Raw genomic sequence first — 18034 nt, 5'->3', positions numbered from 1 at the left:
TTCTTGATGATCTAAAAATATTAGAAAAATATATTATAAAACATCTACAATAAAACCATGCTTTGAGACCATCCATAAAATTCTGCTTTTAAAACTGATAAGTCTTAATATAAATCAAACTTTATCTTGGGGTTACTGGTCAACTTACTTAAGTGGCCAAGATAGAAGTATCCTAAAGTGACATTTATTCCCATTTACATACAATACAAAAGTGAGGTTTTACTGTACTTTTAATAATAAATTATTAACAAATTTGATAAATATATTTATAGTTCTATTTCAAAAATATTAAAATATTCTCCAAATATAGTAGAGTAGAGCGTAGATTATCCAAATCAATTGGGGATTGTTTGGAAAATCGAATTTTTGGATAACCAATTATGTACGAAAAAATACATTATTAATATAGTACATTAGTATATCTCAACAATAGTATATTAATATATCCCATGTTTAAATTTTTCTCCGTTGTGTGTCACTTTGCGTTGAATTTTCATTGATATTAAGCCTAATAAAAATTTTTATAATAATAATCGTAGCTATTGTATTGTTAAAAATTATTTCTTCATTTTGTACAAACAAAATAAATATATTGAAAAATATAAAAAACAAAAAAATTTATACTTTAGAAGTTAATCTAGTATCAAAAACATTCGATTCCTCACAACACAGTTGGGCTGGAACGCTTTCAGTTAACCAACATTTCAGCTGATCGGCATTCAGATAATCAACGCTCTACTGTAATTTGTTGTTAAATTAAAAAATAGACCCATATACAGAATTTAAAAAATATAGCTGTAAAAATTAAACATAGTAGAACTTGGGTAAGAAGTTTTTCCCTATAAGAGAGGTGTAAATTCTTCCTGTATAACATTCCCATTTAAGAAAAGTTTCCACTGAAGTAAATAGAAATCCTTGTCCACAACTGAAAAGTGGATTTGCTTAAGATTATTACTTAAAGTACAGTGGTGCCTCGTACAACGTACTTAATCTGTTCCAGGTGCACGTCCGTTATACGAAACGCATTTTCCCATAGAAATACATGTTAAAACATATAATTCGTTCCGCAGCATAAAATAACCGTACTGTACCATAAAAAATGAAAATGGAGCAGACACCAATTATGCCGGGTAGTCAGATGTTGTGAGGAGGAGGTGGAAGAACACTTTCTTTACACATTCATACAGATACAGACTTTTTACACATTGCAGCGGGTCTTTTTTTTTTGTTTTTTAATCGGAGTCAGATTCAGGAGAGGCTACCGGAACTTGCAGGGTCAACTTCTCTTGTTCCATCCTTTGTTTTTTGCCCGCTGGCTTCTTGAAAAACATGACCAAGGTGGTCTGTTTCTCTTTCTTCTTTAACACCTGTCGGAAATGACGGACAAAGGTGTCATCGTAGAGATCATTGATCCTGTTGGCCTCAGCTCTGTTTGGATAATGAGTGTTGGTAAACTCCTGAACCTCTCCCCATTCGACAAGAAAGTTTTTGTCAACTTTCACTCCTGATGATTTCTTGCTTTGTTTCAATTGAAATCACCTTTCTGTTTTTTTAGAAGCCATGATGCATTATAAATGACTTAACTTGCCAGATTATATGATACGAATAATTCTTTATTAATTAAGATCACTAAACACTTCTACGAGCTACTCTCGCTCCGTTTGTTTTTTACAACCTCTTTTCGTCCCGCCACCTCGGCATCTACACAATTACATTTCGTTTATTTGAATCGTCAACATATATTACATTACATTTCTACTTCAGATATACTAATAATATATTCTAATAATACTAATATATCCTAAAAATAGCAGATTGTCATTGGCAACGGCAAAAGAGTGGAAACATCATTCGCACTTGTTCGAAGAAAGTCCATTGTTCGTCTCACGTAACTGCCGAATGGAAAGTCTGTTGTTCGCAGCAAGTCCGTTGCTCAAGTCACGTAACGGTCAAACAGAAAGTCCGTTATTCGCAGCATCCGTTATTCGAGGCGTACGTTATGCGAGGCACCACTGTATTTGATTTAAAGTACTAACTTCAAAACAATTGACATTAAAAGCATACTTTTCATACTTTTCTAACTGGAGTTTATTTACGATAAACAAACATTTTCAGTTTATTTATAAATCTGTTTCAGGTCTAGCATTCATATTTGAAAAATTATCATTCTGAAATTTCATCAAGCATTAAAAAAAAAAAACTATTACTTAATTTGCAATTATTTATCATCTTCAAAACAGATCAAATATTGAATATTTGTGATTTTTTCAAACTGGTGTTATCATGCACATATAAGATATTACATAAACCTTGACCAGTATATTATTTATTCTTTTTACTTTTTGACCATCATTTACTACCATCCTTAAGACTATGTGCAAATTGAATAAAAATATAGAACGTTACTTTTTGCATTGAATATCTACGTTAATAATGAATAATTTATTTGAAAACTTATTGTAGCTATTAATGCATTAGTTTGCTATCAGTCTCATAGCCATATTTAGTCTTGGATGGAGTTTACCACCTGCTTAGGGCAGCACTCCCAAACAACCCAACTCTTGAGAGGTCAAGTCCCATAGCAACAATGGCAGCTAAAGGCCTTGAACCCATTCTTTGCCAGAGCCCCAGTCAGGAAAAGTTGTACCATCACTTGAAACATAGAAATTATCTCCCTAATGCCACATTTCTGAAATAACAATTATATTTTCTAGAAACCATCTCAAAGTGATTGTTGTTAACAATAAACAAAAAAACATATCTGGTTTATCTTTTAATACAGAAACAATTATTTTTTATTGCTTTATTAAAGAAAGCTTAATTGTTTTTAATATCATCATTAATAATCAGATTATCAAATAGTTAGGATAAAAGTTTTATAAAGTTCTTAGATATAATCATTATAGTACAGGTTTGCTTTTTTTCTTTAAACAAATTACTGATAAAAAACCATTTAATTATGCTTTCCATGGAATATCTATCTTTTTTATGCTGTATCAAAGGAAATTTCCCTTTATTACTGACATCAATCTCTTAAATGTTTCTACTGATTTTAATATATTTTATTCACAACATATCTAAAGTACACATACAGTTATGAATATAATAATAATAAAGAAGCTACCTAATGCTCATATCGTCAGATTTTTAAATAAAATATTATAATTTACATCACAGTGCTATACTGTGTACATCAAATGCATTTATACACTTTAAGCACATATCATTCTAATCTTAGAAAAAATTATTCTTTTAGGATTAGATTATTATTGTTATTAATTATTAATAATAATCTAATTAATATTTAGCCACCAATTATTTTTCTTTATATAATACTTTTTTCTGTTAAAAGTATATCAAATATATTATTATTAGTGTTTTTTATTTATTAACCTATGCTTTAAAGTCAAGCCAAAAAACAGTATTTTTTAGTTATTTAAGAAAGACTAAACTAATAAATGTGATAGTGAAGACATCATATCAACATCAGAATCATCAATTATACAAAGAGACTATGCAGAGGCTTTGCCAAAATGTACAAAATATCAAAAACAGAAAGATCATCAGACATTCCGGATTATCAAGTGCTAGATTTACAAACATCTACTGATTGTATTTCAATTCGTTAATATTTTTTAAAAAGTTTTATAATAATGTAAGATCTAAACTTAAATAAATCATAGTTTTAGCCAGCCTCTGGCCATATCTGAATCTCAACTTTTGTCCAAACTTAAAAAATATTATACATTTGTAAATAGTATGTACCAAATTTATAAAAAGAAACTTTTTTAATATATGGGATCTGCAATAAGAGTCTAGAATAGCATTTCCCAACTGAGGGTATGTGAAAAAATTAATAATGGCTGATATACGATAAGAATATTCAAATTCCGTGTTGACAATATCAAAAGGCTTTGATATCATCAACACAGATATAATTATCAACATAGTTTTAAATAAAAATATAATTATATTCTTATTATATTTATCTGTCCTCCTTCCTTCAATGCTTTTAATTTTTTAAAAATTTATTAAATGAAATTTTATAGTGCTGTAAAATTAACCAAGGTTTGATGAACATGCAAAATAAAACTTAGCAAAAATGGGAAATAAAGCTTAGGAAAATGGGCTGCCAAGCAGTATGCAAGCCAAAAAAATTGGGAACCACTAATCTAGAAGAACCACATGTAGCTCACAAGACAAAGTTTAGCTACCACAGATTTATTAGATTGACTACTCTTATAAAATTATAATGTAAAATAGTTAAATTTATTTAAAAGTTATTTCCCATCCATCATAAAAAATAAGTTTTGCTCTTCTTCAACAAACTCATTTTGCATGAAATTTAAATTAAGAGCATGATAAAGCTATTTCTGAAATAACATAACTTTTCTATAACCATCCATACAAAGTTCCACTTCCTCATTGTTCCTTATTCAATATCTGAGAATGCACTTTTCAAAGTGCTGAATCAGAAGAGAGGATGACTGCATCTCACAGAGAGCAGTACTATTAAAGCACAACAAGTTTAAAAATTTCTCTGTGGAAATTATGGAACTGATATTCCATGAAAATTATAAATGTTCTTTGCATTTTGTTATTTGTGACTGGCAAAAATGATGCTGAGATCAACTTATTAGCAAGGCATAATAGTATACGTGAAAAATTTGAAAAATCATTTAAAAATTCTGATAAAATTTTAATAACTTGTCACTTTTATTTTTCTTACAAATTAAATGTAAGAATTTCTAAATTATATAGTAATTTATATTAATCACACTTACCCTGGAAGCATTTGGTGGTTCTGTTAAAAGAGCAACTAATAAACCTAAACTAACTTCTTCATGATTTTGAGATGCCTTGCAAACCTGAAAAATAAATTTACTTATTAAGCTTACAAGTATTTACTTGCTCATTTATTTAAACTTTCACAAGATATGTTCAAAAACAATAAATAAACACTCCTCCAGAAAAAAAAACTGATTTCAAAAAGCATTAGAAAAAGATTACAGAACAAATAACAGATATAATATAAAAACTTTTTATATAGATAAGTTATTTAAAGTTTAAAAAATGTATATAAAATTCATTTTCATGTCTGTTGTCCATTGAAGAAACTGTAGGAGGAAAAAAAATCAAAAAATATATAGACAAAAGGATAACATTGAGTTATAAATAAAGTGTTAGAGATAAGCCTATGAAGAATTTAAATATATTCCCCATTCAATGAGTACATTGCCAATTTCCTGTTGGATATAGTTAAATATTTTTAAATGCTTATATATGTTAATTATTATTTAAATCTATGTGAAGTATTTTGTAAAGTAACAAGTATCATTTTGCACTTGCAATTGATGGTAACCCACACATTTGGTGAAAAAAATAATTCAATTCCACATGCATTAAATCAACTGTTAAGTACTTACCCAATAAGTGTAATGGTTTGAAAGTGAATGGAAAATATAGGTATAGGAGTTAGCTTTTTTTTGAATTTAACATCACTTCTGCTGTGTATCAAGAACCGTTAAATACTTTATGAGACCATCTACTAAGAACATTTTTGGTGATCAGGAATTTTTATTTCATATATGCTTCCAAATCCATTTCTGAATCATTTAAGAAGCATAACCTAACGGTATTGAAGTGGCCAGGAAACTTCTCAGACATGAATTCTATTGAGAATCTATAGAGCACCATAAAAAAATGAAGTGATCAAGAACAAATCATCTCATTTCTGATTTAAAGAAGGCAGACCTCTCAATTTCAAATAAAAATGAAGAACATTACTAAGTCAGAGCTGAAGGCTAGAAATAACAAATGTTCTTTTAGTGCAAAGAAAAGTCTACAGAGTTGTTAAAGATGAAGAAATGTTCAGCATTTCATAGAAGACTGATTATAAAAGTAAAAGTGCAAACAATCAATGCAAACAACATGGATGAAGACTTCAGAACTAACAGGAATAATAAAGAATTTTTAAATAATGATTTCAATTGAAAAAATATTAATAATATCAGAAAAGAAAAAACTTCATTTTTGTTTTATTTGTTGAGATAAACCTTACAGGGAAACTTCATAAACTTTTGTGATTGACTCTAGAGCAACAGATCATTTAGTGTGCAAAACAATGGAAAGTATAAATCTGACATAATGAATTTACACTAATGGCTCGTAAAACTACAAGTTAAGAGATAATTATAGCAAAGAAGAAAATTACTACAAATATACAGTAATAGTGGTATTGTTATTAACATTAATGCTTTAATCATGAAAATCTATCACCTAATTTTTTATCAGTAAAAAAGATAAAATGGTAAAATGTAAATTAGTTTTTTGCAAAGACATACAACTGTATTTGCAAATGGTATTTATATCTCTGGAAAACATTCTTCAAATATTTTCACTGTTTAATTCAAATCAGAAAGACAGAACATGCAAACATGAAAACTGGAGAAAAAAATCTATGGTATATGCAATTGGGACACACAAATGGATATGGTCTATAACTTCTAAATCTTTCCTATTCTGAAAATAATTGTGAAGTGTTATTCAAGCATGAAAGATTACCAAAAAAGTTACCCGCCTACTATTTAAGAATATACCATCTTGTTCAGATTAAAATAAGATTTTTGTAGTCTTATAAATGTACTAACAAAAAAATAGCAAATATTACTATCTAACAATTAGTGATATGTATTCTCATTACAGCAGGAATCTCATCCTATGACCTGTAGGCTAAATATGACACTCAAAGCTTATTTATCCAGTTCACATAGCTTGTTTTTTACTTACATGATTTATCATCAACATTTGAACTAATATTTTATTTTCATGTAAACTTTTGATAAGTCAACTACAATTAATATACTTTGCTGAAAATGATTTTTATAACAACCTATTTAAAGAAAAGTCTTTAAAAATTTGCATGAGCGATAATTTCTATTTTTACTTCTATATATAGTACCTATGCAAACAAACTTTTTCAAAAACAGAATATATAAAATCAATTGAATATTGAATATCACTGTCCAACAAATATCTAAAAATTTTAATATTAGGTGCCACAAAATTTTCCCTAATTTTGGCATTCTTTTAAAAAAGAAGTTGCAAATTTCCTATTAATTTATGTTTGATGTTTTTTTTAGAAATTTAAAATAATCATAATCTATGACTAATTCAGTAAAGATTTTCCAAATGAAGATATAACAAGTTCACTTAGCATCTGCTGAATGATGATAAGAATGACTCTCTGAAAAAAACCACTGGTTCAAACTACATATAGTTATTACTACCCACCCATGTGATGACCAGATGGCCAAACAATTAAAGTGGAAGTAAATGCCCCTAAACTTCAAACATGTCAAATGTGATTTAAAAAATTCCATTCAGAAAATTTTGAACTAAAGGATACAAAATGTACAGAGTGCCCAAAGTTCTCAACAAAGAAAAATTGCAAGAAAAAATTGTTAAAAATCAATGTATAACACACAATATATAAAACCAAACAGACCAAAAATAAAGCAAAAAATGTACTGAAAACATATGAGCATAATAAAGAGCAAGTATCAGAGATGACTTGGATGTGCAATAGATGGCATTTACACAGTGAGTGCATTTTTTCCAGGGCTGTGGAGTCGGAGTCAGAGTCGGAGTCGCGGAGTTTTGGTGTTTTAGCTGGAGTCGAAGTCATCAAAAAATCTGCCGACTCTGGCTCCTTTTTACTTATCAACTTGCTATGTATAAAAAACGGAAAAGTATTGGAATCGTGTCAAATTTGATCTTCCAAGTTTTTTTGCAAATCTACACGTTTGGAGACCTCCCAAACCCTCAAAAAAGTCAATAAAGTGGAAAAATTTGCATGCATATGTGTGTTGGTGTCTAATTTGTTTAATTTCTTTATTTTCTGTTCTGAGATATTAAACAATATTTAAGAATAGGTAAAGTTTAAGAAATGAAATGTGGCACTGTAGCTTGCGTATAAAGAGACATTAAATTATACTATTAAATTTTGGTTCTTAATTAAAGGTCGACAGGGTGAAGACATAAAAGTGGTCATGTGTCATATCTCTTAATGAATATTTCATTCGTTATTAGTGTTCAAAATTTAAAAAAATAAAATAAAACTTGTCTCTACCCTCAAAGTAAGCTTTTTTGCCATTTTATAATAGTACAGTAAAACCCGTTAAGATGTTCTCACCTAAGATGTTAGAATGTGTATGGGGACATGATTTAGTTCAACTGCTTTGACGCTTAATAACTAACTCTTGTGTTAAACCATCTGACTCCGATTCTGACCATAGAAATTATTAGGCTTCAAACAGGGTGAACAAAATCATGCCCCCCACACACAGTATGGGGGGCATGATTCCACACATATAGAAAAAAACCTCAAATCTTTTGCATATCTCGAAATTTCATGATGTCCTGAGTCCAAAAATGTAAAAATTTGGGAGGAGTCATTTTTTGACTGAGCGCTACACTTTTCCTCTGTTAAATATAACAGCCAGAAAAGTAAAAATTATCGAATACATATTTATATATTACTTAGAGGAGTCTTTTAGCTTTGGAATAAAAAGTTTCTACACTCTATCTTTATTAAAACTCTATTTATCAAATCTTTTATTCTGAGGTCACCATGATGACATCAGAATTTCCAGATCTCTTTCAGTAACAAGTCCGCCCCTGGTCAGAGTCGGACGGTAAGGAAAAGTCAGAGTCGGTAGATTTTTACACGACTCCACAGCCCTGATTTTTTTCATTGCATGCACAGTTTGAACTTTGGAAACTATAGTTCAGTGGTACCTTGTACTTCAAACTCTGAAGTGTTTGAAGTACAAGGTATCACTGAACTATAGTTTATTTACAAATTTACACAATTTACCCAATATATTACAATGAAGCATTACCACTATAAATTCAAATAAGATCATTCTTTCCCTGGGGAACTTCAATAAGAAGTGAAAGTTTTAGTTTAACTGAACCAGCTGCAGGGGCATTTACCCTCAATTACACCACTGTCCTATCTGCTTAATAAAACATGCCAGTTACACCTGTTGTCACTTTTCCATGACATGTTGCCAATCTTTAAGAAGGGAAATCTTTCCATTTTATAAGATTTCCTATGAAGGCTCAGAGTTCCTATCAAGCTCAATGCTCTCATATATTAGCAGTATTACTGATTACCTCTTCCCACATACTTTCCACTCCAGATCATTTCCTTCTGGATCCATAGTCTTTCCTTGCTTCTCTTCTATTTAACATGGGTGGCCCAATCAACCAAGAATGAGGAAGCCCATAATATGATGGAAATCCTTAAGTTTCCTGATGGAAATCCTGGTTAAGTGTCAAGTGGATGTAAAATACAGAGGTGCAGGAAAACACATTTCCTTCTACTCTTGAAGAATTTATATTATTGTTTATCCATTTGTATCATTTAAATCACTCTGTGTTTCTCATCTTTGTACTTAATTGGATTTAAAAACAATTAATCAAAAACAATTAATTCATTTGACTCAGAATATTTTTTTGTACCTGGCTCCTAAACTTATCTCTTACAGTTCACATGACTCTTCTCAGAAAAAAGTTGGAGATCTATGTATTATAGTCTTTTACATTTGCTTAGAAAAAAACTGAAGCTGAAAAACTTTATCCAATACATTAATCAATTGAATGCAAAAGAAAATAGAGTAACAAGATTGAGATTGACAAAACTTTCTTGTAAAAATTTTTAATTTTGTCTAAATAACTAACATCAAAGAGGAATTTATCTGTGCTTATGTAACTCAGCAAAACATGTTGAGAAAGACTCAAAAAACTGTTCTTAATAAAGTAAGAATAATGTTTATGGATATTAACCTTCTTAATGTCTATAAAATGACAGTGTAATGTGCTGCTTATCAATTATTTTAAAAAAAACAGGTTCTTGTTCACACATTTCTAAGCAAATTGAAAGCTAAGAATTTTTGACAGGAAGATTTGAGCCAACAGGCTCAAAAAGTAATAAGTTGAAGTCAACAGCTCATAAAACTATACTGGTAATGGATGCAGATTTTAGGATTGAAAAATTAGCAAATATTCATCACATTTAACATCAATTTGATGAAAGCATTTATAACTTTTATAACAAAATAAAAACTTTTATTTTGGCAAAGTCAAATTTGATTCCAAACTCATCCCATTATGACAATGCTGTAGTGAACAGATATTCAGAAGACAATACTTCTAGTATACAATCTGAAAAAGAAATAAACAAAATTATCCTAGATCCCAAAAAAATTATCTTACACCTGAACACAATAGAAGACTTAAATTATCCCAAATATTTAAGGACAATTATCCCTTACTATCTTTTGACTGAAGAACAAGACACAAAGACATAAAAAATAATAAATATCAGGATCTAAAAGCAAAAGCAACTTCTAAAGAATTAGAAAAACACATCTGAACCTAGCTGTGATGCAGCTAGGTTCAGATGGATTTATCACCAGGCAAAAAGTGAAAGCATTCATAAAATGAGTATTTTGTGCCAAGAAGGATCATATGGAAATGGCAAGGATGATTGCAAAAGATTATCAGGAAGGCTTTTGTGGCTTTTTTATACAGGGTGAACCAAAAGTAGTTGGACAGTAAATAACATTTATTGAGAGTACATATACATATAAATTTTGAGATTACATATACAATTATATCTACTAATACAATACAATACTATCAATGCAGATGCTCAAACTGCTGTCCATCATAGTTTACACAGCTTTGAAATCTACATTTCACCATTTCATGCTTTCACAAACATTTCTGCACAAGTATCTTTGTGTATGAATTTCTTGAAATGCATCTCTGATGTAATTTTTCAACCATAACCAAGTTAAATATACACCATTAATATAGTATAACCCTAACACAAACCCTATTCCACCTACTGTCCATCTACTATCTTATGTTAACAATCAGAATGATATCATCATATAATGTGCAGCAAAATGATTAGATGATTAGATAGCTTAATATCCCTACCAGCATTTTAAATAGCAATATTTTAGTGGTTCTATTTGAACATTTCAAAGTATAGTACTATACTTCAAACTGTTCAAATAGTGCCATTAGAAGTTTTTGAAAACTTTTGTTCTTTATTTAAATTTTTGTTGTGACCTGATAATGAAGCAGAATATCTCAAAAATTACTTAATCATAATTAAAGTACAAAAGGACTCTTAATTTTGAGTATTTCATAACATCAATGAAATCAAATAAATTGAAACAGAAAATTTTAATCAAAGAAAACAAAGTTAAATGTTCAAAATTATATTCATTTTTCAAATATTTAACAATCACTAATAATAAAAATCTTAAATATTATATATATTACATAGCATTAGGTTTTATAATAATTTTACTTACACTTGCATTTAACGCATCATGAGCTTCTTTTTCTGATACTCCAGTAATTAAACTTTGTAGTGTAGTATAACATTTTTCATATTTCTGAAACAACAATTAAAATTTCATAAATTTCTGACAAAAAGCTTCATTAAATTTTATAAAATTCAATCAAAAACCTCATTTAGAGCTTAACTGAAAATATTTTAAACCAGAAAGAAGTTAAACAAAGACATTTCAGTAAAATTAATACTTCAAATTCAAAAGTAAATAGTTATATTAAAAATTCCAAGCAAACAACATTCTACTGCTATAGAAACATATTCATTTGTCTCCACAGTATAACTTCACCGACATGCCAGTTTAGAATTTTAAATAAGCCAAATAAATCTAGTAAACAGTAGATATACAAAGCATATAAAATTTTATCACTATATTTAATATCACATCAACTAATATTTCTCCTTACTCTCTTTAATGATCACATACTAATGTCCTAAAACCCATTTTATTTTCAAATCACATTATATATTTGCACCTTATTTTTTATAAATGGAAATCATACATGCATTATTCATTGGGAAAACCAAAATTGCTTTCTAACCTATTATTTACAAAATTATTTTTTGAAAAAATACACATATATATAAGATTATATTAAGAAATTATTCATTTACATTCTTTTAATTGTATATTTTTGTTAATGCAAAATTTTAAAAAGTACAAAATGTGAATATATCTGTTTTATTTTTCATTGTTTCCAACATTTCTATCATTTTTTATAAAAAATAATATATTATAATAATTAGAATAAAGAATTTGTTATACTAAAAAATTCTACAAATTACTCATAATAATAATGACTGTGCAAGGTGCAAAAATAATCTCTATTAGGAGCAAATAATGTGATAAAATATTAAAGAGAAGATTAAAGTTATAAACTATCACACAAAAACTTTTTAACCAGTAATTGAACTTTAATGTAATTTCCTAATGTTTTTGGCCTTCACCAAGGCCTGCCTCAGGTGTTTAACAAAACTGACTTCCAACAATTGGAACATTAAAACAATGATGTTTGACTTTAAACTTTGAATATATCAAATTCATGTGGTTGGTTGACTTCATTTGAATTTCTCGTGGACAGGGCAGTGGTATGCCTGTTGTTCGCAAGGTCGTATTGATGTTCACGTACCTTTTTATATATGGTTGAGCCATATGTAAAAGGGTACGTGAACATCAATACGACCTTGCATACCACCATCCAGTCCACATATGCCACAGACCCGGAAGTGCATGCAGATCTACAGAATACCAGATTAATTAGACAGGCCTTTCAAACAGACAATATCCTTAGCTTGAAGGCTTGGAAAATTTATAAAGCCAACTTGAAAGGCAACTGTATTAACTTAAAAGACTGTGAGACAGTGGCGCATGCGTGGGAGTACCTGTACAAGAAATTCAAATGAAGTCAACCAACCACATGAATTTGATATATTCAAAGTTTAAAGTCAAACATCATTGTTTTAATGTTCCAATTGTTGGAAGTCAGTTTTGTTAAACACCTGAGGCAGGCCTTGGTGAAGGCCAAAAACATTAGGAAATTACATTAAAGTTCAATTACTGGTTAAAAAGTTTTTGTGTGATAGTTTACTTACTTACTCCAGTAAGTTGAAAAGAAGACTGTTATGATTAAAGTTATCTAAACCAAAGCAACAAATACACATGTCATAATTAAATCTGACTGTTGAGTAATTATGTAAAGTCAGGAATTTACAAAATACCATCACATGATAAAGAAAAACAAAAAGGAATGAAATATATAAGAAATATAAGGAAAAATAATGCATAGACATGAACTTCCAACAGGGAACAGCAATGTGTTTTTGTTAAGCCATTTTATAATGCAGTTATGCAGAGGCAGAAATTCTACTTTGCCATGTACAAAATATTTAAATACATGTCTGAGATTCCTGGAGAAGTTTATTTTGTAGATTCTATTAAATAACACATATATAAAAACAATATGAGAAAATTTCAGCATATGGTTTAGGCAAATGATACTAATAAGATTAAAAAAGCTTGAGAATTTGATGCCACTAGTAAAGTTAATTTTCTTAAAAATTTTCAACTTTTTATAAGAATTGAAAAAGATTATCAAAATGAAACCTAGATCAGTGATGGTGAATTCCTGACCCACACAATCATTTCAAGGAACTTGCATTGAATGCTTAGAAAGTATTAGGCTTTTTATAAATTATAAAATAAATATTTGATATATTTCAAAACTTAGCATATGTAATGCAAAAACAGGATCCTAAAACTGTTGTGAGAGTCTTAAAGACCACAAATTATTAACTCACAAGTCAGATAGAAAAATTATCATCAAATAAATAAGAGCAGATTTCCTACTAAAGGAAATATTTGATTCTATTATAATCACATTATTATTTTCTTTTTACTTATATAGTTTACTGTTATTTTCTGATGTAGATTTAAAAGTTAAATAAAGTAAAATTTGTAAGGATATTTTGTATTTTTTTTAATTATTCAAATTAAATATTGACATGTGATTTGGAGTTACTAAATTTTGAATTCAATTTTGGCCCACATCCATAAAAAGTTTGCCATTACTAGCCTAGATCTTATGGGGACCTATTCTGAGTAGTATCGTTAAGCTAACAAATACGATAGAAACCAGTTTTTGTCGGAACCACGTGATTCGCATTTAATCAACGTGAAAATGCTATTCCGAGCTGTACGTTTCATTTTCAGTTCCAATAGCCATGTGCAATAACTAAGCTTTTGTTATCGATCACTCTCGAGCTGCTGTTAGGAACATAACGAAAGTGAAAACAACATGGCGTCTTTTGGTGTAAGAATGATTTTACTTCACGAGCAATTGGATAGAGAGTTAATAAAGTAAATTGTTGTATTGCTTAAAAATAATTACCTTAACTATTTATGAATATTGTGTGAATAATGTAATTGCTTTCTTGTTAAAATTTAAAGTAAGTAGCTATAGCATAAACAGTATTTCTGAAATAGGTTTCATTTGCATATATATAAATTAAAATGATAGCTTTAAATATAAATATATGACTATCAGTTACTTTTTGCCATCTTTCTGGATTTTTTTGCAGCCGACTCTATCAGAATTCATACGGTCAGCTATCTCTTGCCATAATTTCTGACGATCTTTCACGGTAAAGGAAGCATCTAACTTCCCTGATATTAATTTAGGGTTGTCTTCCATAAAATTAACGAGAATCTCAAACTGGCAACTTGTAGTTCGCTGGCTTCGTTGTCCTTTCTTCGACATTTTAAAACAAAACTATTTCACTAGCACTGGTACACGACAATGCTAAAACATGTGCTTCACTTAGAAAATGATGGGTTGCAGTCATGTGACAAAAATACAATGTTAACTAAACTGTAATTGGTTAAAGCGTAATAGCTATCGATAGCGTGGAACTCAGATGCATCTTGACCGACTAACCATAGCGAAACCCACTTAACGTGGACACAGAATAGCGATTTGTCTAACATTCGTTAACTGCCTTTCACTAAGGGGACTTATCGAATGTCCCTTGTATTGCTTTCATTGAATTATCGGAAGAGCTCAGAATAGGTCCGCTGATAAGTTAATTTTGATGCTTAACTGCCGATATGATTGTTCAGTGAAAGGAACTATCAAATCATTGGTATTAATTAGACCTAAAGGTTAGAACAATTGCAGATATTAAAATGATGTTATTTGACAACATGCTTTCAATGTACCCATGATATAATAAAATTTATTTTAAATATTTATTGTTTGTTAAACATTCAAATAAAGCAAATATACATTATTTATATTATGATAAAACATTATAAATCTATCATAATAGATTGGTTTAAAGTTAATATGTAATGAAAATAGGAAATCTACTTAGAAAAATGTATTTTAGTGAAATAAATAAATAAATAATTTTTTATGTTGTCAATACCATTGTAAGTAAGGGCCAGATTTATATGCACAAGCATGTTTTTACTGTAGATGCTATGCTGTTGAAAGTTCTGATGTAAACGTGATTTGGATCCACATAGATCAAATTAAGATTATCCGATAATGCATATTTCATATACGTTTAAAATATGTGTTTATGATTTTTACTGCATAGTTTTCAGATTTTATCTTTTTTTGGGACTGAATAAATGCTTCATAAACTTTATAGTGTGTTTGCATGATTGCAGGTGCTATTTTTTTTTCAAATGGACTGTAGTCTGTTTTTGCTATATGTACAGTAATCTTTTTTGCATATTTCAGGTATTTTAATATGCCTACAGCAGTGCATATATCTGGTTTTTTACTTGCATACATATGTGCACATATTGCAATTTTAAATGCATGTGCAGTATATCCAGCCCTTAATGATAAGTTTTCTAATGAAAAGTATTACACTTACTCCAATAAAAAAAGTGAAATTTTCCATTTTGATTACATTACTTATGATACTTATCAAATTCTTCAAGATACTTATCAAGATAATGCTCTGAGAAAGAAAATGATTATTACAACAGTTTTCAAATCTATTTATAAGATTATGTTTGTGTAAAATTATGAGAAAATGAGTTTTATTTGAACTTCATTTCATATTCAAGTGATTAGTAATAGAACAAAACAATTAATTAAGTAACATGTACATGGATAATTTAATATTTTGAAACATTAATTAATTAATAAAGTTCATAATAAAAAGTTTGGTTAGAAAAATATTCATAGAATCCTTATTCAAATGCTCCTGTATAAAAAAACCATTATGTCTAACTTGTAAGTACAATAAATAATACTTCAAAATATTAAATACTTGGTCTTGGAATATGTCATAGAAAAATATCAAAATATTAAAACAAGTTTAAAATGTTACTGTACTAAATGTTACTGTACATGTACTTTTAAAATTTCTATTTTCATTATTTTAAATTAAAAATATATTTTTTTTACATTTGAAAAATCTCATGAATTTTAGCAATTTTTCAGTTCAAGTTTTCAATTAGAATATATGACCACTGCAAACCAGGAAGAATTGCTGCATTCTGTATTCTTGCTGCAATGTTGCAGTTTCATATATGATATTTTAGACATAGTGACTGGTCATGGATTATGTCTCAATGCACAATCCAATGACAATGGAGCATATAATATCTAGCATATGGTATTTCTCACAATTGACATGTAATAGATATATAGTTTCATTATTTAATCCTATTTTATGATGTAAACTTCGTGAAACTCACCTTTAGTTGTTCAAAAACAATTATGGATTCTTGTTGGAGATGTTTGAAATAAAATTTTTTAAACGATTACAACAGGGATGAGTTTTAATAGTCACTTTAATGATCTGCTTATATATAACAAATAATTATGTTTATTATATTGTTTTGATAGGTAATTGTTTAAGTTAAAAACCTTAAACAACACTATTATAATTTACCATTAAAATTTTTGTATGCCTTTCTGTAGGAGTCAAATAAGTTTCATTATGCCCGTGGAAACCAGTTTTTTTACATGAACCATATCAAATTATGCATTCCTTTCTAATTTATTAATTTCAACAATTTTCAACTCTTTTTAATTTTTTTCAATTTTTGCAAAATTTATATCACAAAAGTAAAATATTACTTTTTGTTAAAAATAATAAAATATATTTAAGTTTTCATTTTTAATTCATTTTTTTTATCTTTCCTCACACTTGTGTCACTTGAAAAATTACAAGCAATTATTTTATCTCCATTACAACATTCAACTACAGATTCTGAGTAACAGTCTGTCTAATGTAAGGTTATCAGATGTCCTCTTTTTTCCCAACTTGTACGGTTTTTCAAGGCATCTAGCTTATTCAGTATTCTTTTATCATGGTTATCCTCTTTTTATAGGAAGTCCACTATATGGTTTACAATGTCCTCTTTTTCCTCCATATCCTACAGCAATTTATCCTTTTCTTCCTTTCAATTCTTTTTTCCTGTGGGTAATTAGAGAGCCTTTTTATCATATGTAAGTTCGCCGACTTTCAGGGGGAATCGTTAATCCCGCGTCAGGATGATCTAGGGTCGTTCACGTGTGGGTGTGGCAGAGGAGACACAGATGACAAGTATCTGACAAAAATCTGTTTAATTTAACAGGAAATAACTTACACTATGCACAAAATTCCTTAACCAATTAAATGTTCGTAAGTTTTAAGTGTCGAGGATGTTTTTCTATCGTCACTCGGAGATGGGCCCCGGGGCTGTGGCAGGTAAGGAGACTTGTCGGTAAGCGTCGGCGGCACGGCTCTCTTGATGGTCACTAGTGCGGAATCTTCGTCTTCTGTGCGTCGACACCCAGTGAGTTTTTTGCTTCAGACTTTCCGGAGTGCAGGTACTCCGTAGCACAGTTTACGGAAGACGGCTCTCTGTCCTTCAAGATTGGGGATTATATCAATCTCCATTCTCTAATTTGTTTATTCTGATTGGCTCCCTCGTCTGTCTAAGCGAAAGACAATTCCTTTTCGAGTCACGAGAAAGATCCGCCTTGAAGAATCTACTTGACACCATCCATTATTCTGGATGCAAAATGTTGATGGAACTTTGAAACTTGCGCTCATATTTTCCACCATTGTTGTCTAGTCTGTGACGTTTTT

The 18034-nt window shown here is 29.4% G+C and overlaps 1 protein-coding gene across 1 annotated transcript in view; it reads right to left on the bottom strand.

Moving 5' to 3' along the window:
* LOC111638041 (integrator complex subunit 3-like) overlaps positions 1-18034 on the bottom strand; it is a 136004-nt gene that overhangs the window by 85638 nt on the left and 32332 nt on the right. Inside the window, exons 2-3 of the mRNA XM_023383672.1 lie at positions 11397-11480; positions 4785-4868 (exon numbers count right to left, since the gene is read on the bottom strand). Of these exons, the coding sequence (XP_023239440.1) occupies positions 4785-4868; positions 11397-11480 (168 nt within the window). The remainder of the gene's footprint in view (positions 1-4784; positions 4869-11396; positions 11481-18034) is intronic.

The sequence above is a fragment of the Centruroides sculpturatus genome, unplaced genomic scaffold (genome assembly GCF_000671375.1).
Source record: "Centruroides sculpturatus isolate CEXI.00-Female unplaced genomic scaffold, Cexi_2.0 scaffold1095, whole genome shotgun sequence".
Lineage (NCBI taxonomy): Eukaryota > Metazoa > Arthropoda > Arachnida > Scorpiones > Buthidae > Centruroides > Centruroides sculpturatus.
The sequence above is the reverse complement of the archived record's forward strand: the minus strand, read 5'-3'. Positions and strand labels throughout refer to the sequence as shown.